Raw genomic sequence first — 23,119 nt, 5'->3', positions numbered from 1 at the left:
CACCTTGGGCCTGCATGTCGGTACAAGGTAATCCATGGCCCTGCTTGAAATGTACCCGGCTATATTTCATCCTTCCACGTGAAAGTTATAAGGAATGAAAAGTACCCAGGATAAAATCCAACCTGCACTCGCCTTCTGACCTCAAAAAAAGAGGCAAAAAGTTCCTCAGAGCAAACTGGAGCTGGTGTGGAAGGAGCCCAGTCCTTGGATGCTGTGCTGAACGCTCCTGCTGCTTCTGCCTCCCTCACAGTGGATGTGAGAAAGCTTATTGATAATGTGAGAAACCTTATTGATACCATTTGCCCATCAAAGGGCTAGCTTAGATGCTAACCAAAACCAGACTGTTCAGTTTTGTTGCCTTTAAATATTTTCAAATGGAATGGTTTTGCCCCACAGCACTTCTCTCCTGGCTGCTGCTTTGGGTGGCCCAGTAGTCCTGGGAGCACAGGTCACAGAAATCCAGTTAAATTGTTCAATTCTTTCCCTCTCCTAGCTGACAAAGAATTACATACATGGGAAATATTCAGAAATGTGCGTCGAGGTTGGTGTGGGGTATAGAGCAGCATCCACAGGAGGCACAGCTCCACAGACTGATTCCTCAGCTTGAAAAGGTGTGGCTGCAGGACTGTGAGCAGCCTCTGGAATTGTGAGCAGCAAGAAGTCACCCAGAGTGCCTTCTTCACTGGTCCTGGTTCTTCAAACAGGAGAAGGTGGCTCTTGGCACAGTGTGTCATTTATCTGCAGAAATCTTTGCTGCAGAATGCTGGGCATGCTGAAGGTTTACATAAATAGAAAAAAAAAAAAAAAACAACAACAAAACCAAACCCAGGCAAAGTTATGGAAGGGTTAAAAAAGGCTAGTGGCTATTGAATAACAAACCTCACTTCTGTCATGGGAGATCTCTGCAAGCTGTCAGGCCCTGGGACTATTCTGGAGAGCAGTGGGTGAGCTGTGTGCTGTCCTGACAGCCCTCCCTACACCTCTGCTGCTGGACAGAGCATTCTTCCCCTGGCCTCCTGCAGGCATTTCATTTGATGTCCCTGTGCCTCTCCTCACCCATGATTTCCACCCAGATTACCTTTTTCTAAAATTCACAGATTTAGTGTTACAACTAAATTCTGCACTATATATATTTTTTTTTTTTTTTTTTACTTTGAAAAGCATCTGGACAATTCTTTCTGAAAGCACCTTCTGGCTACCCATAGAGCATTCTGAAAAGGATGAGCCCTTAGATAGGCTGGCAAGTCATGTAAATAGCAAATACTATTGGTTCTGAGAATTGAATTTTCCCTGGGAAGTCTGAATCTCTAGTTCTGTAACAGCTTGGTTATCAAATAGATGATTTATATCTTATTAAGTATTTCCAAATGTGGATGGAAAAACGTTCCATTGCATAGCATTGCCAGAAATGCCAATTTCACTGCCAGAAGTGCTTTTGGGCCCCCAGATTGGCTTATTTAAATAACCAGCTCAGATTTTGGGGTGCTCAGGCTGGTGGGTGTGCAGGGAGGGAGGGCCCTGGCCATGTCAGCCCCCCCAAGGACAGTGCCCACCAGCAGCTCTGCCCCAGAGCTGCTGCCTCTTCTGAGGATGCTTTTCCCAAGCTTGCACACAAATCTCAGTTGCTTCTTTTCCAGCTTGTGTTTGTTCACTTTTGGTCAAGCTTGACTGAAGGAACCTGGGTTTTCTGCCGTTGTGGAGGAGTTTTGCAGTGCAGCTGCCACAGAGGTTCAACCTTGGAGGTACCAGAGGGAAAGGACAGGGCCTGCAAAACCAGGTGCATTCCCACCCTGCTCTCCCCATCTTCCACCTTGTCCATCTGCTCTGCTTCTGGAGGGTGAACTGGAAAACAGCAGTGCCAGTGGTGATCGTTATTTGAGAGAGATTCACAGTGCTGGAGAACCCTGAGAATTTTAATTACTCACAAGGATGCATTGCTTTGAGCAGTCACTGGGAATAGATTATCCTTACATGTCCAACAAAGATCCTGGAAATTGTTCACAGGCAGGTAAAACAGGGAATATTGAAAGAGTAAAATGAGGGAGAGTGTTGACATGAGTGAAAAGAGGAGGGAAATACTGGGCTCAGTGCCTGATTCCTGATCCCTAAACTGTATTGTGAAAGTAAGGAGGAATAAACCGAATACCACAGCTCCTTGCCATCAAGAAACTCTGTATTAATACAGTGCAGCTAAGGTAATTAACCAAATCAGACTTAGTCCAGCGCTGAAAGGGATTTCTTCCCCCAGGGATAAGCAGATGTCTCAATCTAATTATACAAGTTATTTAATCAGAACCAGAGGTTGGGTATCTAATGAAAATACTTTGTAGTGTTGGGGGGAAGCTGCAGCTCTGAAGCAGAGCAAAGGGGGTCCACAAGCTTCCACACCAAGGCAGTTTCTAATGTTCTACCTTTAAGTTACTGTACATAACTTTAGGATTTCAGGATAGCAATTTGAAAGAGAAAAGAAAACATTCTAGCAAAAATCAGTGTCACTGCCTGGTAGGGAAAGAAAATTCTTCTAATGATGTCCCTGGTGCTCCACCCAGGCAGAGTGCTGACACAGGGACAAACAAACAGCTGTTTGGTCTGAGGAGCTGACAGCTCTGCAGGACCGTTTTGTGAGCCTTGCCTCACCCAGATAAGAGCTGGAACAGGTGTCTGAACCTGCCCACAGTCCAAGCTTGCCAACAGTGGGGGTGCAGCTGTTAACAGCACTGCTCACAGGGAAGAGCTCACTGTGCTCCCAGGGACAGGCAGAGCTCCTGAAGCCAGGATCCTTGGGGTACACAGGGGTCTGAAAAGCAGTGGGAGTATCATTCCCACAGGGAAGGCTGTGCTGCTGCCATCAGCACCTCCTGACAATCACAGACTGGGGCACTGTGGCACTCACATTCTCTGGAAAACTCCCCTCACCCAGGATTTCTCTCCTGGGAAGCTGAGAAGCCTCAGAGAAAAAGGAAAGCAATAATTATCTGATTTGCTTCTCCTGTGTTTTACTCCTGTAGAATGTGTTTGGAGATTGTTTACCCACAGGTGATTGTTCCATTGGATTCTGCTGTGAGTTGTTTTTACTCTTTGGCCAATCAGTGCCAAACTGTGTCAGGACTCTGGAGAGAGTCACAAGTTTTTTGTTATCATCTTTTTAGCCTTCTGTCTGTATCCTTTCTGTATTCTTTAGTATAGTTTAGTATAGCATTCTTTAATATAATATAGTATCATAGAATAATAAATTAACCTTCTGAGAACATGGAGTCAGATTCATCATTCCTTCCTTCCTTCATCAGGGCACCCAGCAAATACAACAGGACACATCCAAGCTGCCAACCACAGCAGGTAGAAAGCAAATCTCCTGTGCTGCTGCTGAGAATTTTGTTGAGAATTTTTGTCTGTAGGAAATGTTGACCCAAATAAGTGGGACTGGGAAGAAAGGGGTTCAGAACAGTAGCCAGAGTGAAGAGATGACACAACATTGCACCATGGCTGGAGAGAAAGACCAGATCCTGAGGGCCTGTTGACTGCAGTGGGAGTCTGATGCCCACAGTACAGTTAAACAAAACACAAGAAATACAAGTTGTGGCACTGATCAGAGCTTGGATGAGACAGTCCTGTAACCAGTCTGAGAAGTCCTGGGCCCATGCCAGTAAGCTACTTGCAACACACAGGAACAAAGGGAAATTTGACTTTGAACTCTGCTGTCCTACATCCAAAATCACAGAATAACAGAATAAGCTGAGTTGGAAGGGACTCACAAGGATCATCGAGTCCTGGCCCTGCACAGAACCATCCCCAAGAGTCACACCATGCACCTGGGAGTGCTGTCCAAACCCTTCCTGAACTCTGTCATGTTTGGTGCTGTAACCACTGCCCTGAGGAGCCTGTTCAGTGCCCAGCCACCCTTTGGGGCAGAACCTTTTCCTAATATCCAACCAAAACCTCCCCTGACACAGCTTCAGGCCATTCCCTCAGGTCCTGTCGCTGGGCACCAAAGAGATCAGTACCTGCCCCTCCTTTTCCCCTCATAAGAAAGATGTAACTGTGATGAGTGTCCCCTAAACCTCCTCTTCTCCAGCTGAACAGACAAAGTGAGATCAGCTGCTCCTCACAGACCAAGTGACTCCAGCTTCCCCTTCACCTTCCTCATTGCCCTCCTTTGGACACTCCTTCATACCTTGCTGTCCTTCTTTTATCCTGCAGTGACCAAAACTGCTCACAGAACAGCTGCATTTTCATATGCTGTATAAATAACAGCACTCCTTTCATCAGCTTGTACCTGCTCCACACCAAACACCCAAGGAAATGAATAAATGAACCCTCGAATAAATCCTAGCTGCTTGTGCAGGGCACAGTGGCTTTGGCTTCAGAACCCATGCAAAGATGTGTCTGCAGTGTGGCCCTGGGTGATGGCCCCTAACGTGGTGGTTCCTGCTCCTGTGGCACAGCAGGAACCACTCCTGCCTCCTCAACAATGCAGTCCAGTGGGACACAGACAACCAACATCCAGTCCTCTGCCTTCTTTGAAGCACAAATACTTTATGAAAAGGAGATTTAGGAACAGTTCTTTTCTTTGACTTGCCCACTTTTTCACAATCTTTGCTTGTGAAGATTTCTGTTCTTAGAAGCAAAGCTGTGTGATGTCACCAGTGACTTCTCTTTGTGTGCTGCTTCTCAGCAACCTACAGGCCTCCCTTTGGCCATTTCATTAATCATTTAAATAGTTCTATTAACCATAGAGAGCACTTATGAGGGGTCCATATGCACCATGGAAACATCAAAACACAGCTGGATGTGCAGGGTCTCACCTGGAAGACAAAGTTTTCTCGTGCAAACCAAGAGCATTGGACTGAGGTGCTGTAGGGGATAAACCTTTGCAGATTCACCCTGCTGCCTATGATATGATGTCACTTCAGATGTGGTGATCCCTCTTTGAAAACTCAACTAACTGGAGTCAGTTCAGTTGGAAAGGTGAACAGCTCAGGGTTTGTCTTCACAGGGAGCAGCAGAATGGAAGTTTGAGATCAGGCAGGGGAGCAAGGTTTTGACAGTAACCCCAGCGAGTGGCCACCTGGTCCAGTGTCCCTGGAAGCAGCAGGAACTGTTCTCTGAGGACAATTCATGTCCCTAAGGCAGGTTTGATTGGGAAGAGGGGCTGCAGTCAGAGCACTGGCCATGCTCCAGGCTGAGAGCAAACATGGAATTAATGTCTCTTCCCATCCAAGTCTGTGGAGAGATTTTACAGGCGTCAGTGGCAGCAGGATCAGAGCAGAATCTTAAGGCTCTTCCCCTGGAGCTCAGAGGAGTTTAATGGAATAAAGTCTAAGTTGTAATTAATTGGCTTCTACATCTCCTACAGGAAAGAGTTAATGAAGGCACAGCTTGTCTGGCCAAGGGGCTGGTGAGACTCCTGCAGAGCTGACTCACAGGTGGAACAGCCTGCCAAGGCCCTGAGCAGCTCCTCATCCTCAGCTCCTCCTGCCCCAGCTGCAGCAGGGGCAACCTGGAAAGCTTTGGCCCCCACAGCCCCTGCTCTTCCCACTCAGTTCAGTCAATGCTCTTGGTTTGCACAAGAAAAATTTGTTTTCCAGGTGAGACCCTAGAAAAATTTTTTCCAGGTGAGAAAAATTTGTTTTCCAGCTGTGTTTTGATGTTTCCATGGTGCTTATGGACCCCCCATAAGTGCTCTCTGGTTAATAGAACTATTTAAATTATTAATGAAGTGGCCAAAGGGAGGGCAGAAACCTGTAGGTTGCTGAGAAGCAACACACAAAGAGAAGTTACTGAGGCCTCAGAACTGGCCAGGTTTGATATTTTCATCATCGAGCTTGGCTCAAAAAGAGATGAAGAAATGAAATTTTTTGGTGGCACCGTTGTTACAAAAGAGCCCTCACTCAGTGAGGTGCTGTGCCAGGCATTATCTCCCACCCCAGCTGCTCACCACTTCCTTTTCCCTGACCAGAATGGGACAGTGAAGAGCAGCAGCAGCATCAGCTCTCTACAGCTGAACTCCAGATCCCTGTTCCAGTGTGAGCAGAGCCAGGTTCACGCTCAGTGTGCTGGGTGAGGCCAGGGAGAAGCAGAGTAATCTGAAGGCTGGTGCCTGATTCCTGTTCTCCAGAAGCACATCATCACCTGAGAAGTTAAATTCATTAAAAATTGATGTTTTCCTTCCTTCTGAACTCACCTTTTGCCTCAGTTATCACAAAAGGGCTGATGAAAATTCACCAAAAGTGCAACAATTGTGACACAGTGACAGTTCAGGCAGAGGAAGGACTCTTGGTCTTGAGAATAACCTGAATTACACCACTTTAAATCCATATTGGCAAAGCATAAATACATGGATTAGCACAAATACAGCAGATCAAAGCCTGAGGTGGAGAGTTTAAGCCAGGCATAATTTGTAGTAAAAACAGAATTACAGGGATTCATCCCTTCATCTCCCAACACTTGCACCTCAGCCTTACCACAAAGAAAATTTCTGCCTCCCTGTTTTGGTGTATCTGTACGTTGTTCAAAACATCTCAGTTTGGGAAGTGTGGTCTGTAAATAGTGACAGACAGCTCTGGAACTGTGCATCATTACAGTAATCAGTGTGGAGTGGGGTGAATAAAGGAACACTCATGTCCTGCACCAAATATGACTGGAAAATGCAAAAATGAACCATTCTCTGTACAATTCCTTCCTCAGCCTTTGCAGATTTCTGGACAAGCACAGGAGAATTCCTGACCACGTGCAGGTGTGGTGATTCCTGAGCTCCTGTTACTGCACTCCAGAGAAAGATCAGCTGCTTCTGCTCCCTGTTCCAGTTGGTATTGGATTGACAAGATCAAGTGATGCCACAACCATGGACCCCTTTATCTGCTGAATGCATAAATCTTTCTTGCTGAACCCCCACCAAACTCACCCCCAGGTCTTATCTGTTCTAAACTGAGTATTTATTTATTCATGTGGTTGCTTTATGGAAACTGCAGAGATCCTCATCAAACAGAAAATAAAAATCTTCGTTATTAAGGTGGAACTGAGCTGAGAACACATGGAGTGAAATTACGAACCTTATTTTGGGAAGGAACACTCAGTGCCTTGGGCAGCTGGTGCTAAGCCCTGGCCTCACTCAGGAATGAGTCTGGGTTTAAGGTGAAGATTTTTCTGGCCATTATGCAGAGATAGGAGAGGATTCCCCAGGGTGAGGGGGGCAGAGCTCTCCAGGGCTGCTGGGCAGGGACACCAGCAGCAAAGGGGAAGAGGGGACACCGGGCCCTGCCCTACCCCAGCAAACCAGAAAAATCCCATTTGGCTTTTGGAGAAGGGCTGGGCCCAATGGGAGAGGCCAGGGCAGGTGGCTGCTCAGCAGTTATCACTCTCCTTGCTGCCTGCAGCACCAGCACAGCTGGATGACCTCACAGCTGGATGACCTCACAGCTGGGAGCTCGGGGCAGGGATGTTTTGTGCACACAAAACTCCACAGCACTTGAATGCTGGCATTCACTGGGGGTAAATACCAACATTCCTGTGCTTCTGTGCTCTCATTGATGTTATAAATGCTAATCAAAGAGTTTGAAGCAAAAGACACACAGAGAATTCAGAATGTGCGGGCAGCAAACATATTTCTCTAAAACTGGAAATGAATTCTATTTTCTTTTCTTAATTTGACTGAATCCAATATAGATTTGAGCCAACTACCAGAATTGCAAAACTCGGGCTTCACCAGACAAGACTCATAAAGTTTTGTTCCTAAGCAATGGGTAGTTGCAAAGGTAACATTTCAGAAGGTAAGAAATCAGTCTCCAAAATTCACACTTCTGAATAATCAGCTTTTCAGAAGCAGCTTTTTTTCCACAGTAAAGAACAGCTTTTTTAAAATTCAAACCCTTCAGCAACATTAACATTCTTGGTGCAGGTCCCTGCCCTGTCACAGCTCTTATCTCAAGGACAGCACCTCGACAGCAAAATGCCACATCCGTCACATGGGAATATCAGCAACTGTCCAGTCATCTTGAGCACAAATAAAGGGCACAACCCACAGCTCTGTGTCCTATCAGCTGCCTTCTAAAGCTGCTACACACACCTCAAAACACGAGTAAGGCTGTTTGTTTCATTGTGGCGCTTCCTGGGCACACAGGACGAGCCAATTTCGTATTTGTGGAAAAAAGCCAGGAGAGACAGAATGCAGAGAGACACTGCAGTGCCACACACGTGCTCCAAGCCATGGGATGTGCATGGATTCATCTCTGCACATGCACAGACCCTGCTGGAGGTGGAGTGGGGTGGGCAGGGCTGTGGGTTATCCCTGCCTCCTCCTGAGTGTGATAATCCCAAAGGCTGCGGTGCTTGGTGCTGGATGCGTGTGTGCATCTTTTTCCCTTTGTTTTGTTTATTGCTTTTAATCCCCTGGGGCATATCTCTGAGCTGAAGAACTTTAGAGCTGATATAGCTTTTTAAAGTGGGGATTATGTAAATGCATATTATGGGGCTTTCATAAATAGGGATTATTTGTCGACTACATTTGAGCGCTTCCTTTGGAGCCATTAAGGTCTGTTGTGTAAACAGAAATTTAGTGACTGCCTAGTCTAAATTTCATTGATTCAAGAAAAGACCACAACAGCATTTTTTGCATTCATTTTGGTCTCATGAGAACTTATTTTTGGACAATTTTCAAACAATTACAGGACTGTATATGAGTACAGCTAATCACAGTGAGCACATCTCACACATTTGTATTAACTGTTCTCCGTGATTTATTCTCTAGTTCTCTTCCTCTCTAGCTTTGAATTCACTGTTTAATTTTTAATTTTTTAAATTCACTGTTGTCCCAGACACTAACCTGTTAACTGTCACTCACCAAATTAAGAATTCGGCACGTTTAGATGAGCAAAGTAAAAAATAAGATTTTGCCAAAAGGTATAGCCACCCAAAAAGTTGTAAAAATTTCTTATCTGTGCTCCTAGATGTCCTAGATGAAAGACATTTCGGCAAAATGCTAAAAAATTCTAGGAAATGCTGCCTCTTCTCAGGGCAGTTTCACACTTACAGGCAGATTTTACTTGGAGAATTGACTCTTGGCCTCCTCTCAGCTGACAGGAAATGCAGGTGTCTTTCCCTGCTGCAGAGATGGTGCAGAGCCCCTGCTCTGTCATTTTTGTGTTGAGAATAACACAGGAATAATCAGGAGGCAAGAAGGTTTTATTCAAGAGAATTGCGTGGTTTTTATAGAGTGATATGATAGATTTTATTTGATTGGCTAATTAACAAAAACATCTTCACACACTGTCTTTGAGAAGAACAGAAAGACAAAGTAGAAAAACACCACTTGTATGTCAGCACCCAGGACATTGCTCTGGCTGCCCTGGGTGACTCCAGACCTGGCAGGGGCCTGAGATCTTGGCACAGAGTCACAGACACCTGTGCCTTGGATTTTAGCCCATGGAAACAATTACCTACTTTGTGTGAGGATGTACAAGCCACAGGAGTTTGAATAGAATGTTAAGTGAATTTATCACAGGGTGAAATGTAGAATTTTGGGGATTTAGAATGGGGGTTCAAGGCGCAAGATGAAGGAATCTGGGTGTGTCCTGTCCTTCTTCTTCTTCTTCTTCTTGTCCTCCATCTTCTGCTGTGATGGTGACACTTCTGGATTGGTTCAGAGTAGAGACAGGCTGTGTAACATAGGTGATAGGTATTGGGAAATTATTGTCAATGAAGTACACGTAGGTTTTAGTATAAAAAGCCAACACCACCCCAAGGGCAGGGACTGTGCCATAACCCAACCTGCTGGACAGACCTCAGCAGGTCAGAGAAAGAATAGAATAGATAAGAAATAATAAACAACCTTGAGAACAAGAACAGAAGAATCCTGACTCCTTCTTTGGGTGCCAGGCTGGGAAAAGAGACTCTGACACATCTCAGGGTCATCCTGAGCACAGAGACCCCCAAGACTTGTAGACTGTTTATGCTTAACAAGTTATTATCACATCCTTACAACTCCCTGAAATCCTCACAAGCTGCTGTGAGAAACACTGGTCATTTCTCTCTCTCTGTCCCATGGCTCCAATGTTCCATCCAGATGTTCCAGCTGGTGTCTGAGAGGGGCCCAGACAGCAGCAGCAGCTGCTCCCTCAGTGCAGGAGGCCCAGATGTTTTCCCAGATGCCCTGACAGGACACAGCTCCTCATCCCAGAGCATTCCCCAGCAGCCCTGAGTGCCCTGGGGCTGCTCAGGACACAGCAGAGCAGGGGCTGCATCCCTGGCTGTGCACAGCAGCCCCAGCTCTGCTCCCTCTGTGTGCTCAGCCTCCTCATTATTGTTATTTCAGTCCTCCCACCAGCCTCAGATCCAGCTGCATTAGGCAGGTTCTGATGCTGTCACAGTCACACAGAGAATGAATCATATTGAACATTGCCCATGGGGTTGTTTATTCCTTGAAGAGGGAATGGACTGCATGCCAATATCCCTGGCAAGGCTTAATGAAGGAACTAGCTTTTGCTAGGAAACCTGGATGCCCTCCTGCAGGGATTTGCTGGATGGTATGGTTCTGAAAAGCTATGTAAAAATATAATAAAAAAATATATAGTATATTATAAAAATATATATTATATAAAACATAATATATTAACATAATAAAATATATAATATAATATAATATAATATAATATAATATAATATAATTAATATAATATAATTAATATAATTAATATAATATGTTATATTATATCTTAAAATATAATAAAATATATAATTTTTTTTTAAATAGGAAGAGACTTTCAACATAATGAAATCTTGGTAGAGTCTTTTAAGCTCTGCAACTCCTCAGTCCCAGACCTCAGTGGAGACAGGAGTACCAGGGATATGCAGGTCTGGCTCTTGAAGGTTGTGCTTATACAGGCATCTTAATCCTTCCTGTCCTCCTCACTTTGGGTCAGCACCCTCTCCTTTGCTTTTATCTCCTTCATGTTGTTTAATAAAAGAGAGAACTTTGCTACCTGGCTCTGACTTCTGGAGCTGGGAATCACTGAGGGAGGAATTAAATGGGAATTTTGCATCTTCCCCTGCTGTTTGCTGCTCCCAGTTTTTAAACTGTATTTCTATTAAGCAGAACAAGCCCAAAGCACAATCAGTGCACAATGCCTTGGTTTGCAAAGGTCATTTGATCAAACATAAACCAGCACTACTGTGCAAACAGTCTGTGATGGGCACCTCAGTTATCACACATGATGTGTCCTCTCCTTTGGTAATTTCTGAAACATACAGAACAGATGAAGGTTTGAAATGCAATCCAGTCTTCAGCCTTTGGAAATGATTCATTCTATTAATGATTTACTGATTTACACACAGCTTATTTTGCATAAAGTTAGAGCCGGGCACATTTATTCATTGTGATTCCCTTAAAAATGGATATAAATATCAAAAGCAATTGGCTACCAAAAAATTTTAATATTACAGCACTGCATCATGGAGAGTTGACATGAATATGAATCTAGGTCAGAAAAAATATAGAGAAAATGCTTAACCAAGTATGATATTTTACAGCATGTCACTGAATCATTTGAAAGACTTCTATTCATTACAAACGTATCCAGTGTGGGCAAAGGATTCCTCAGGAAAATAAGAAAGATAAATTATTGTCCTAATGAAATATGCTCCATGATCTACAGGAACCCATCTCTCCTACAAAGTCCAGCCCTTCTCTAGGGCTGTACACCTGAAAAAAGAGAATATGTGTGTACCTGGGTTCAGTGAAAGGAACTAATTACATGTAATTCCACAGCAAAAAAACCCGCACATGTTCAGTCCCAAACTTGTCCCCAGAGCCAGTGGATACAGAGACTGCCAGCAGCAAGGTGTGCCACCCTCCCAGCTGCTCTTTCCACGATCCAAGCAAGCAAGGCCCAGCAGCTCAAAGGCCCCTGCAGGATGCTGAGCTCTTGCCATGGAGCAGCCCCAGCCCCGTGGCTGCAGGTTGGGCCCTGGGCTGCTGAAAGGCAGGAGCAGCTCCTGGCTGCTGCCACCTGCAAGCCTGGAGGAGGAGACAGAGCTCTCCAGCCCTGTGTGGTCCCAGGCTGGAGACCCCAGGGTGAACCAGGACGAGGGTCAGTGTGGGTCAAATCAGTGAGCACAGGGTGGCTGGGGCAGCACTTTCACCCACAGGGCCACCAGGACAAGGTGCCAGTGAAGGCAGAGGTGGGCACTGTGCTGCTCATGTGCCACTGTGGGGTGTTGCAGCTTGGTCCTCCCAAACCCAGAAGGCAAAACTGGATTTTCTGCCTGCTGGTTCCAACTGTCCCAGCATGCAGGGCTGGAGGAGCCCAACCCAAAGCAGGGCTTTGGTACCCTGAAATGACAAAGTGCCCCCAACACACAGGAGGGGATGTGGCACACTTCACAAAGAGCCTTTCAGGAGGCTGCAGTTAATGTCCTTAGCAGCAGCAAAGCCACCCTGCCCAGCTGAGGAGGTGCAGGGCATCTTGACATGTTACACTCGTACACGTATTGATCCGGCAGTCCATTGTTCACCAGAGCCCTTGGCAAAGGTCACTGTCTCTGCTCCCATCCTGCAACAGAGCACAGGGACAAAGATTAATTTTTAGAAGTGATGAATGCTCCTGGTGCCCACCTGATTCACTTTGGGCCTCAAGCCCCAGATGAAGTCTGGAGCTGGCTTAATTAAGACGTCCCTTGCCCCTCTCCCAGCACTGCCAGACATGTCTGTTTCTTGTTGTCATTGTCTTTTCCCACAAATTCCTCCACCTTTATCCCGTGCCAACCCTCAAACCAGCTCAGAGACTTGCCTCTGAGGCAGCATCCAAGACCCGCATTTCCCATGACGCCCAAACAATCTCAGATCCTCATTTCTTGGCCCTTGCTGCTCTATCCCATGCAGCGTTCAGGAAGGAGCTCCGACCTTTCGGGGTCCAAATTTACCAAAAAACCTCAATCACGACTTTTAACGTCACAACTTGGCCTGGATTAGGATGCAGTCCAGTGGCTGAGCCCCAGTGGCCACCCCTGCACAGCAGCTGCAGGAGGCAGCGCTCTCCACCTGCCTGGCAGCAGCCAAAATTCAGCAGAGGGAGCGGGCACAGGGAGTGAGCAGAGGGTGCGGGAACAGGGTGCGGGCAGAGAGAGCTGGCACAGGGGGCGGGCACAGAGTGAGGGCAGTGGGAGTGGGCAGAGGGAGAGGGCACAGGATGCGGGCAGAGGGTGCAGGCAGAGTCAGCTGGCACAGGGTGCGGGCAGAGATGCGGACACAGGGTGCGGGCAGAGGTGCGGGCAGAGGGTACGGGCACAGGGAGATGGCACAGGGTGCGGGCTCAAGGTGCGGGCAGAGATGCGGGCACAGGGAGCGGGCACAGGGTGCGGGCACAGGGAGCGGGCAGAAATGAGGGCACAGGGAGCGGGCAGAGATGGGGGCACCGGGTCCGCGCCGCCCCCGCGCCCGGCCCGCGCGGCCGCCGGCAGCTCGGCATGAATGAACCGCGCTCCTCCAATCGGCGCCCGCTCCGCCGCGGGCCGCCCCGCCCATTGCCCCCGCCGGCCAATCCCGTGGGCAGCGCCCTCCCGCCGCCGGCCAATGGCGAGCGGGCGGCGCGGGGCGGGGCCCTCCCGCCGGCGGCGCCCTATGGCGGGGCGGCGCGCGCCACCCGCGGCGGCGGGCGGGCCAATGGGGCGCGGGGGCGGGGCGGGCGCGCGGCGGCCCCGCGCCCCGGCGCGCGGCTCTAAAGCGCGGCGCGGGCGGCGCGGCGCACACGCGATGGCCGCCGCCGCGCAGTACCTGCCGCGCTCCGCCGCGCTCATGCACCCCGACGGCGACCGCCTGCACCAGGGCACCACGTACCGCGAGGTGCAGAAGATGATGCACCACGAGTACCTGCAGGGACTGGCCCCCGCCGCCGGGCACGCCGTCGGGCTGGCGCACCACCAGTGGCTGCCCAGCGCCGGCACGGACTGGGGCAGCGGTGGGGGCGGAGGGGGCGCGCACCTTCCGCCCGCCGAGCACGCCAAGGGCGGCCCGCCGGGACCCCGCGAAGAGCTGTCGGCCGCCGCCTTCCACCACCGGCCGCACCTGGTGCACCAGCCGGCGGCGGGCGGCGCGGCGGGCGGCTGGGCGCAGGGCGGCGCGCACCACCTGCCGCCCATGTCCCCGCCGTCGGGGCAGCCGCTGCTCTACGCGCAGCCCTACGCGGGCCTCAACGGGATGCTGGGCCCGCCGGCGCCCGCGCTGCACCACGGGCTGCGCGACCCGCTGGGCGCCGAGGAGGCGGGAGGCCACGAGCTGGCGGCATCGCCGCCGCCGCTGGGGCCGCCCGAGCCGTCGGACGAGGACGCGCCCAGCTCCGACGACCTGGAGCAGTTCGCCAAGCAGTTCAAGCAGCGGCGGATCAAGCTGGGCTTCACGCAGGCCGACGTGGGGCTGGCGCTGGGCACCCTGTACGGCAACGTCTTCTCGCAGACCACCATCTGCCGGTTCGAGGCGCTGCAGCTGAGCTTCAAGAACATGTGCAAGCTGAAGCCGCTGCTCAACAAGTGGCTGGAGGAGACGGACTCCAGCACGGGCAGCCCCACCAACCTGGACAAGATCGCGGCGCAGGGGAGGAAGAGGAAGAAGCGGACGTCCATCGAGGTGGGCGTCAAGGGCGCCCTGGAGAACCACTTCCTCAAGTGCCCCAAGCCCTCGGCGCACGAGATCACCTCGCTGGCGGACTCCCTGCAGCTGGAGAAAGAGGTGGTGCGGGTCTGGTTCTGCAACCGGCGGCAGAAGGAGAAGCGGATGACGCCGGCCGGGGTCCCGCATCCCCCCATGGAGGACGTTTACGCACAGGCGGACACTTCGCCGCTGCACCACGCGCTGCCCGGCGCCGTGCAGTGACTGCCCCGCGGCCCCGACGGCGGCGCGGCGGGCACGGGCAGCGGGGGACGCGTTTTAATTTATTCTCAGACTGGCCCGGCCGCCCGCTCTATTTATTCGCCCGCCGGAGCCGCAGCGGCCGCCGCAGCAGTAGCCAAAGGTTTGCGATCTCTAATTTATTCCCTTCCTCGCGCGGCCGGGAGGCGGCGGCGCCCCCGGCTCGGCCCCTCCCGCTCTGCCCGGCCCGGCCCGGCCCGGGGGGACGCTTCGAAACCATTTCCCGGCCCGTCTCTATTTATTTCTAACCGTGCGCGGAGCTCGCACCACCCTCCCGTTGGTGGGTTCAGTCCGGTCCATTCCCCTGGGGGTTTCGGTTTTTTTGTTTGTATCTCTTATTGCAAAACCAATGTAGACTGCGAGGGTACGTTTCTATTTATGTTATAGTAAATATTTTATTACTTACATAAACCATTTACCCAGGAACCGGTCTCGTGTCGTCTTTGCAGGCTCGGAGCGCGGCCGTCGGGGCCGGTGGCGGCCGAGCTCCCGTTGCCGGTGGCGGCCGGGGAGCCCCGTTCGCGGTGTCGGCGGTGCCCCCGCGGTTCGCACCCGCGGTGCCCGGCGGGCTTTGCCCGGGCGAGCCGCTTCCCCGGCGTGGATGCTCTTTGTGCACCTTTCCCCGCAGGGTTTTTGCCGATCCGAGCGCGGCTCTCCGCTTCGGGCGAGCCGCTTCCCCTGCGTGGATGCTCTTTGTGCACCGCCGTGTTCCCCGCACCTTTCCCCGCAGAGTTTTTGCCGATCCGAGCGCGGCTCTCCGCGCTGCGAACACAAAACGGCCCGCACGGAACTTTCCTCCCACGTATCGCAGGGTAATCCACGCACGCTGGTGCTGCTGAGTAGATTCTTTCTGCTCAAACCACGCTCTTCGCTTTTTCTGATGTCACCAGCTTTCCCTTGTCGTGGTTTCGTGCCCGAATATTTGGTGGTTTTGCCAAGAAAACGCAGAAAAATGTATTTTTCAGCCTATCGGTTCTTGGAAGAGTGATCCTGCATCTCTAAACCTTCTCTTGCAGCACCAAGAAAAGTCGCATGTGAGGATTGTTTGCCTTTGCAGGTCCTTGGATTCCTGCGGGGTTTTGTGTGTTGGGAGAACTTTTGAAAAATGTTCCCATACAGAGCTCTTGCACTGATTAAATACTTGATCGAAATCTGGTAGCAAAGGACCAAATTCTTTCTTTTTAGTTGGCAGGGAATTTACTGATGTTCTCAGACACCTGGCATTGGATGGTTTCCCCACTTTATTCGGCACAAATTATGTGCTGTGAAAACAGAAGCTTTAAAGGGGATTTTCTAGCGAAAGCACGGCATTGTGCATTGCAGTTTATGTATAATTCTTTTTAATATATATAAAAATTTCTAACATACCAAATGTAACTTACTCTTGAAAATTTATACTTGAAGATTCTTGTCTTCGTTGCAGTTTGATTTTGTTGCATTTTGTGCCTTTGGTGGGGGTGTATATTACTTGTCTAAGCAATGTCACATTTGCCATTGATAATGTTATAATTTAGTGCATTTTCAATGTTTCTTATAATGTAGCTATTCTACATCAGCTAATTCAAGACTATCAAGTTCTCATTCAAAATTCAAAAAGTAAACTGATTTTTGAGATTTTAAAATAAAGTCACTTTGAGCAGTTATTTCATCAAATAGCCTGTAAAGAAATGGCTCACTCTGTGATACAAACCAGCTAGTGAATGCTGTGGGTTAGGGTTTTAGTAACTTCCCTTGGCACGCAGAGCATAATACAAAATCTCACTTAAAGGGCTTAGTGTGCAGTGTGTGTTCTGTCAGCTTTTGCTACAGGCTTAGCTTCCTTTTTCATAATGAGATTGGTTTTTATAGAAGAGCAGAGAATGGTAGGGCTGTGGTAGGGATCCTGAATTCAAAAAGTTTCGCTGTTTTTACTGAATATTTACTAATTTCTAAATAGCTCTGCAGATGTAGTAGCTTAGATGATACACTCCAGTAAAAAAAGTAAAGGAGGAAGATGACTTAAGGATTTGAGTCAATGTATCATGACAGCATTTAAATTAATTTCCAACTCTGAGAATCTGTCCTTATCTGTTACCTCGTGTGTTCCCCACACATGTACCATTGTTTTTAGTGTTTTGTCATGCTGTAATTGCAGCCTTTGCTTAAGAATTTCTGTTTGACAGCCAGGCTTTAAGGGAAGAAACAAAACTGAACAAAAGAGGGGTTTTCTTGTTTGCTTGTTTCTTAAAGAAAACAAACTCGTTTGCATTGAATGTTTAATTGTGCTGATTTTCTATAGTAGGAGACATTTCAGTAACCTCTTCATTCTGAACTAACCTGGCTGGCAAACAGGATTTGTATTGATACTCAGAAGGGCAGGGTCAGTTTTCACATTGTGTTCTGCTAAGGGATGAGATGTGCTGTGAGTGCTGGGGAGGATGAGCACCCTTGGGTTGTTCGGTGTGTCACATTCTATAAGGCACTGGCAGCCCTGCTGCATTAGCTCTCTCGTGCTGTTGAGCAGCAAAAATAAAATACTCTTTGTATATCTCCTTGCTGCGGTGCTCAGCTGCTCTAAAAATCAGATGCCCCAAAGGTTTGCCTATCTTAGAATAACTTGTTAGTTTTCCTGGTCAGGGATTAAATGGCAATTACTGGGGGAAGACTTTTTTTCTTTTTTTCTTTCTTTTTTTTTTTGGGGTGGTTGTTTCTCACTAAGGTGAAAGCATGACCTCATACTACTACATCAGTAGTAAAGCAAGAAAAGGTAGGACTGTGGTGTTGGTCCACTAAAGAAAAGCAGAGGTACAAATACTTATTTAACAACACAAACAGTAAACATACAAACTAGGAAGTGTAGATAAGGAACAGAAGCACTGCCAGTGCAGTTTAGAGAGGGGTTTAGGTCTGTGCTGATGGGAAATCCTTGCTCTAACCCAGAGCTCTCTGCTGCTGAGCAGTGCCTGGCCCCAGCAGATCCCCTTCAGAGCATTCAGGCTCTGCTTGGTGCCATGCTGGCAGCAGGCTGTGCTTGGGGCAGTGCCATCCATCACCAGGGGCTGGGCTGATCTGCTTGCCTTGCCCACAGTCCAGAGGGGCTGCTGAGCCTGTAAACCCCTGCTGTGAGGGTTCACATCTCACCCTGCTGAGGGGCTGAGCCAGGGTTCACATCTCACCCTGCTGAGGGGCTGCTGGGCCAGGGTTCACATCTCACCCTGCTGAGGAGCTGAGCCCGGGTTCACATCTCACCCTGCTGAGGGGCTGAGCCCGGGTTCACATCTCACCCTGCTGAGGGGCTGCTGGGCCAGGGTTCACATCTCACCCTGCTGAGGAGCTGAGCCTGGGTTCACATCTCACCCTGCTGAGGGGCTGACCAAGGGTTCACATCTCACCCTGCTGAGGAGCTGACCAAGGGTTTCCATCTCACCCTGCTGAGGAGCTGAGCCTGGGTTCACATCTCACCCTGCTGAGGGGCTGAGCCAGGGCTCTTTGGCCACATGGGGAAGTTGGTACCCGGTGAATGCAGCCCTGCTGTGGGCTCAGCCCTTCTCGTGCTCACAGAGGGGTGTGAGCTGTGCTGTGCCCCCCTTGCCAGGGCAGACAGCCTGTCTGTGTGCTCCAGGGACAGGGGAGGGCAGCTGTGCTTCCCACATGCTGTCATCTTATAAACTGGTTATTGGTGATTTTGGGACATTGCTGTTTTCTGTTAGGCTGACAATATTCAGTAGGGTATCACTTTTCCCCTTTCCCAGTTGCCTATCAGCTTTCATGCATGCTTAGGAGAAGGTTGTAGTATTCCAGTGTCCAATTTCTTCCTGTTTTCTTGTCTTACAGCATTCTTGCTGCCACTTGCAAGAGCAGGGAATGTTTGCTGTACAACGACTGCAGGAGTGACTGCAGCACAGCAGTTTGCCTGGCGAGGCACAGTCACTTGTAATTAGTAATGCCATGTTCATCCTATGCTTTTCACTGAATCTGGTCTCTTCTGAGGGCTGCCCAGCCAGAGCTGTGCCTGATCCCAGCACTGTGCTGTGGTGCAACTGGCCCCTAATGAGCTAAGGCAGCAGCTGAAACACTATCATCTCTTTACATGAAAATTCAGAGCATCAACATTAACACCAAAGAGTCTTGTTCCCAGTTTTGCCCACTCCTGCTTGCTGTCTCCCCTAGAAGGGGAGATTTCAATACCATCAGGTTAAACAAATCTTGTAATTCTGTGCTAATGTTGTTTGCATATATTTTAATTTTATGCTAACTCTGCCGTTGGTTGTTTGGAGCTGGATCAGCCCCAGGACAGCTCAGAGTTTTCACTTCACAGCTACTGGAAGCAGATTTGGTTCCTGCCCTGGGGCAGAACTCCACAACTCTGGAATTCCTTCTCCTTGTGTTTTCCTTACATTTGGGCTGTTTGAAATGAGCCCATCCTGGCTGGGGACTCGGAGCTGGTGCTGGCCCTTGCCATGGGCTGGGGATGGGCACTCATGGGGGCTCTGCCTGCTGCCAGTGCCTGCTGCCCTCTTTTCCTGGGGCAGATCAGCCCCAGCAGGACCAGGAGCAAGCTTGAGGTGGCGTGGGGGGGTGTTTTGGTTTTGTTTTAAAATGCTAAATGTCCATAGATGAGTGTCTGCTCTCACTAAATTTAATATTACTGCTCATGGGGACCAAGGCCAGTGTACCTTCCTGAAATGAGCAGCTCCAAAGCACAGGTTTTCTGCAGGCTTCCACCAGTGAGTGCAATGGTTTGTGGTTTGCTCAGTGGGCTCTGAGCAGCAGGGCCGTGTATGTGCCTGTGTAGCAAACACACAGAGAAGGAGCTCAATGAAATCTCTCATGGGAGCCACCACTGTGCTCTGCCAGGCTGATTTATGGGCATTCAGCTTTGCTCCCACTTGTGATTTGCTGCGAGTAGGGGTGCCCAGCAGCAGAGATGTGGCCACCTGCACTTCCTCAGGTGTTCTCCTGTGTCCTTGGAGGAAGCTCTGCCAGCAGAAGTTCCCCCAGTTCCAGTTGGAGCTGGCACGGCCCAGTGTCTGTGCCATGCGTGGGGATTACGAGACTGCAGAGGCTGGGTTAAAGCATGTGGAGCTGCTCACACCATGTAATGTGCATGTTAGATCAGCCCTCATGAATATTTCATAGTCCTTGATATCACATTATTTTTGGTGTTGGGCAAATTGAGCGTTATTTCTTGTAAAGGTTTGATGTTGTTTCCCTGGCTCAAACGCTGCTGAGGGTGCTTGCTGCAGCGAGGAATGCTTCTCATTCATGCCAAACTTTAAAGATGTTTCTTTGTTTTCCTTTTTCTCACCTTTCTTCTGGAGCATTCTGCCTGATCAAGGCATTTGGGCAGCACCAGCAGCATCCAGGACCTGTTTCCTTGTGCATTTTGGCTTCTCTCAGCTCCACAGGGAGATCTGCTTTCCATCACTGTACCAGATTCTCTAGGGCCAAAACTCTCAGCAGTTACCACAGCCACAGAACTGGATTTCCTACAGCATATTTAGGGGAGGTGGATGGCTCACTGAAGCTGCTCAGCTCTGTCTCAGGAGCTGCACCCCGATCAGCTGTGTCCTTCAAAGTAAATCAATGAAAAAGTGCACAAAAATCTTCTTGCAAATATCACATATATGCACAAGAGGTGCTGGAAATTCCAGCTCTGCAGTCAGGGATCAGTAGAAGGTATGAGGGAGCCAATGGGAAAATGGATATCTTTACATTTTATTGTACGTTTTGAGTTTTATTGGTTTGGAGGCTTTTTTTGTTTTGTTTTTTTTAAAGCAAAAATCTGCCTTGTGATTTTTATTCCCTGGAGCTCACTGTGTATTAGTGCCTCTCAGTCACACTAAAGGCTATGTGACTGAGATTATGCTGGATCATAAATTTGTAGCCAGACAAAACTCTAGGAAATGAATTTACACATTTGCATCTTTTGCAGTGATTTGCAGGATAAAGAGTCAGGCTATTACATTAGATGTCTTTATGTTTGGAGATGTTTTAAATAAATAACTAGTTTTAAATTGGAGATGTTTCTTCAGTCATGTTTAAGAATAACCTGGTTGCAGGCAAACCAACAGAAGGACAGGTAATAAGGGAGTTGTACAGGAGGGTGATTATGAGATCTGCTACAACACAAACTTTCCTCTAAAATGCTGTCACAACTCCTGCATTTTACTCCCACATCCCCCATTCATTTTCTTAAGAACCATGAGAAACGTTTAGGATTTTTTTTTTTCCCCCCAGTGTTCTTACTTCTCATGAAGTAATGTCATAAACCATGACATTAAATCACAAGGGTTAATTTACACAGATTGCTGAGCCACCTCAGCAAAAAGAGCAGCAGCATCCCCGTGAGATGCAGAGGGAATTCTGTCCCTCCATGGGAAGAGCATCCCCATGAGATGCAGAGGGAATTCTCAGTCTCTGTGAGCAGAGCATCCCTGTGAGATGCAGAGGGAATTCTCAGTCCCTCCGTGGGCAGAGCATCCCCGTGAGATGCAGAGGGAATTCTCAGTGCCACTGTGGGCAGAACATCCCCGTGAGATGCAGAGGGAATTCTCAGTCCCTCCATGGGCAGAGCATCCCTGTGAGATGCAGAGGGAATTCTCAGTCCCTCCACAGGAAGCACATCCCTGTGAGATGCAGAGGGAATTCTCAGTCCCTCCATGGGAAGCACATCCCTGTGAGATGCAGAGGGAATTCTCAGTCCCTCCATGGGAAGCACATCCCTGTGAGATGCAGAGGGAATTCTCAGTCCCTCCATGGGAAGAGGATCCCTGTGAGATGCAGAGGGAATTCTCAGTCCCTCCGAGCATCCCCATGAGATGCAGAGGGAATTCTCAGTCCCTTCATGGGCAGAGCATCCCCGTGAGATGCAGAGGGAATTCTCAGTGCCACTGTGGGAAGAGGATCCCTGTGAGATGCAGAGGGAATTCTCAGTCCCTCTGAGCATCCCCGTGAGATGCAGAGGGAATTCTCAGTCCCTCCATGGGAAGCACATCCCTGTGAGATGTAGAGGGAATTCTCAGTCCCTCCATGGGAAGAGGATCCCTGTGAGATGCAGAGGGAATTCTCAGTCCCTCCGTGGGCAGAGCATCCCCGTGCACAGCAGGGACTGATCCTCGCTGCCCTGCTCCCCTCCCAGCGCTGTGGGTTTGCTCCTGATGTGCTCACAGCGCTCCTGGCCCTGCTGCCCGGGGCTGTGGGGAGCAGGACGGGCTGTTTGTGTAGAGGAAAGCGCTGTGGAAGGCACCACCCTCTGCTGGAGCTCTGCCCTCCACCAGGGGCTCCAGCCCGAGCCGGGCACTGCAGCCCCGGCTCTCCCGTCCCGCAGCTCTGGCTGGCCCTCAGCAGCACCTCGGGGTTATTTCAGCACATGTGGGGTGTTTTATGCACATGTGGGGTGTTTCATGCACATGTGGGGTGTTTGCTGGGTCCCCAGGATGAAGGCGAAATGATGAATCTGACTCCAAATTCTTAAAGGGCTAAATTACTATTCTATTCTATTCTATTCTATTCTATTCTATTCTATTCTATTCTATTCTATTCTATTCTATTCTATTCTATTCTATTCTGCTATACTAAAACTATACTAAAGAATAGAGAAAGGATACAGACAGAAGGCTTAACAAGAATGAGGATGAAAACTCCTGACTCTCTCTTCCAGAGTCCTGACACAGCTGATGGTGATTGGTCATTAAGTAAAAACCATTCACATGTTGGATAAACAACCTCCAGACCACATTCCAAAGCAGCAAAACACAGGAGAAGCAAATGAGATAATACTGTTTTCCTTTTTCTCTGAGGCTTCTCAGCTTCCCAGGAGAAGAGTCCTGGGCAAAGAGGATTTTTCAGAAAATATGACAGTTTTTGGTGGGGTTTTTTTTGGTTTAGTTTTGTTTGTTTGTTTGTTTGTTTTGGGGGGGGAGTTTGTGGTTTTTTGGTTTTGTTTGTTTGGTTTGGGGTTATTTTATTGTTGGTTTTTTTGGGTTTTTGGGTTTTTTTGTGAAAATCTGTCCTGTGATTTTGATTCCCTGGAACTCACTATGTGCCTTTCAGTCACACTAAAGGCTCGCAGGATGGGCCAAGCAGGATGCTCAGAGTGGCTTGGACACTAAAAGCTGCCTGTCCAGAGCACGGTGCTGCTCTCCCTCCACCTCCTGCCCAGGGCAGGGCTGGCTCTGTCCCAGGAGGGCTCTCAGCTCCCCAGCCTGGCTGTGGGGAGCAGCCCTGCAGGCTGGCCCAGCCTTG

General features: G+C 49.1%; 1 protein-coding gene across 1 annotated transcript; it reads left to right on the top strand.

Moving 5' to 3' along the window:
• The first annotated feature begins 13,692 nt into the window (after positions 1-13,692).
• POU3F1 (POU class 3 homeobox 1) lies at positions 13,693-15,382 on the top strand. The gene has a single exon (XM_054648372.2). It carries the CDS (start codon positions 13,742-13,744, stop codon positions 14,855-14,857), a length of 1,116 nt encoding a protein of 371 aa, XP_054504347.1. The 5' UTR covers positions 13,693-13,741; the 3' UTR covers positions 14,858-15,382.
• Positions 15,383-23,119: the final 7,737 nt, after the last annotated feature.

This window comes from Agelaius phoeniceus, chromosome 22 (assembly GCF_051311805.1).
Source record: "Agelaius phoeniceus isolate bAgePho1 chromosome 22, bAgePho1.hap1, whole genome shotgun sequence".
Classification (NCBI taxonomy): Eukaryota; Metazoa; Chordata; class Aves; order Passeriformes; family Icteridae; genus Agelaius; species Agelaius phoeniceus.
This window is presented reverse-complemented; position numbering and strand designations above follow the sequence as displayed.

What these genes read in the sequence shown, in the direction of transcription:
- POU3F1 (XM_054648372.2), top strand. Translation starts at nt 13,742, where the DNA reads ATGGCCGCCGCCGCGCAGTACCTGCCGCGCTCCGCCGCGCTCATGCAC.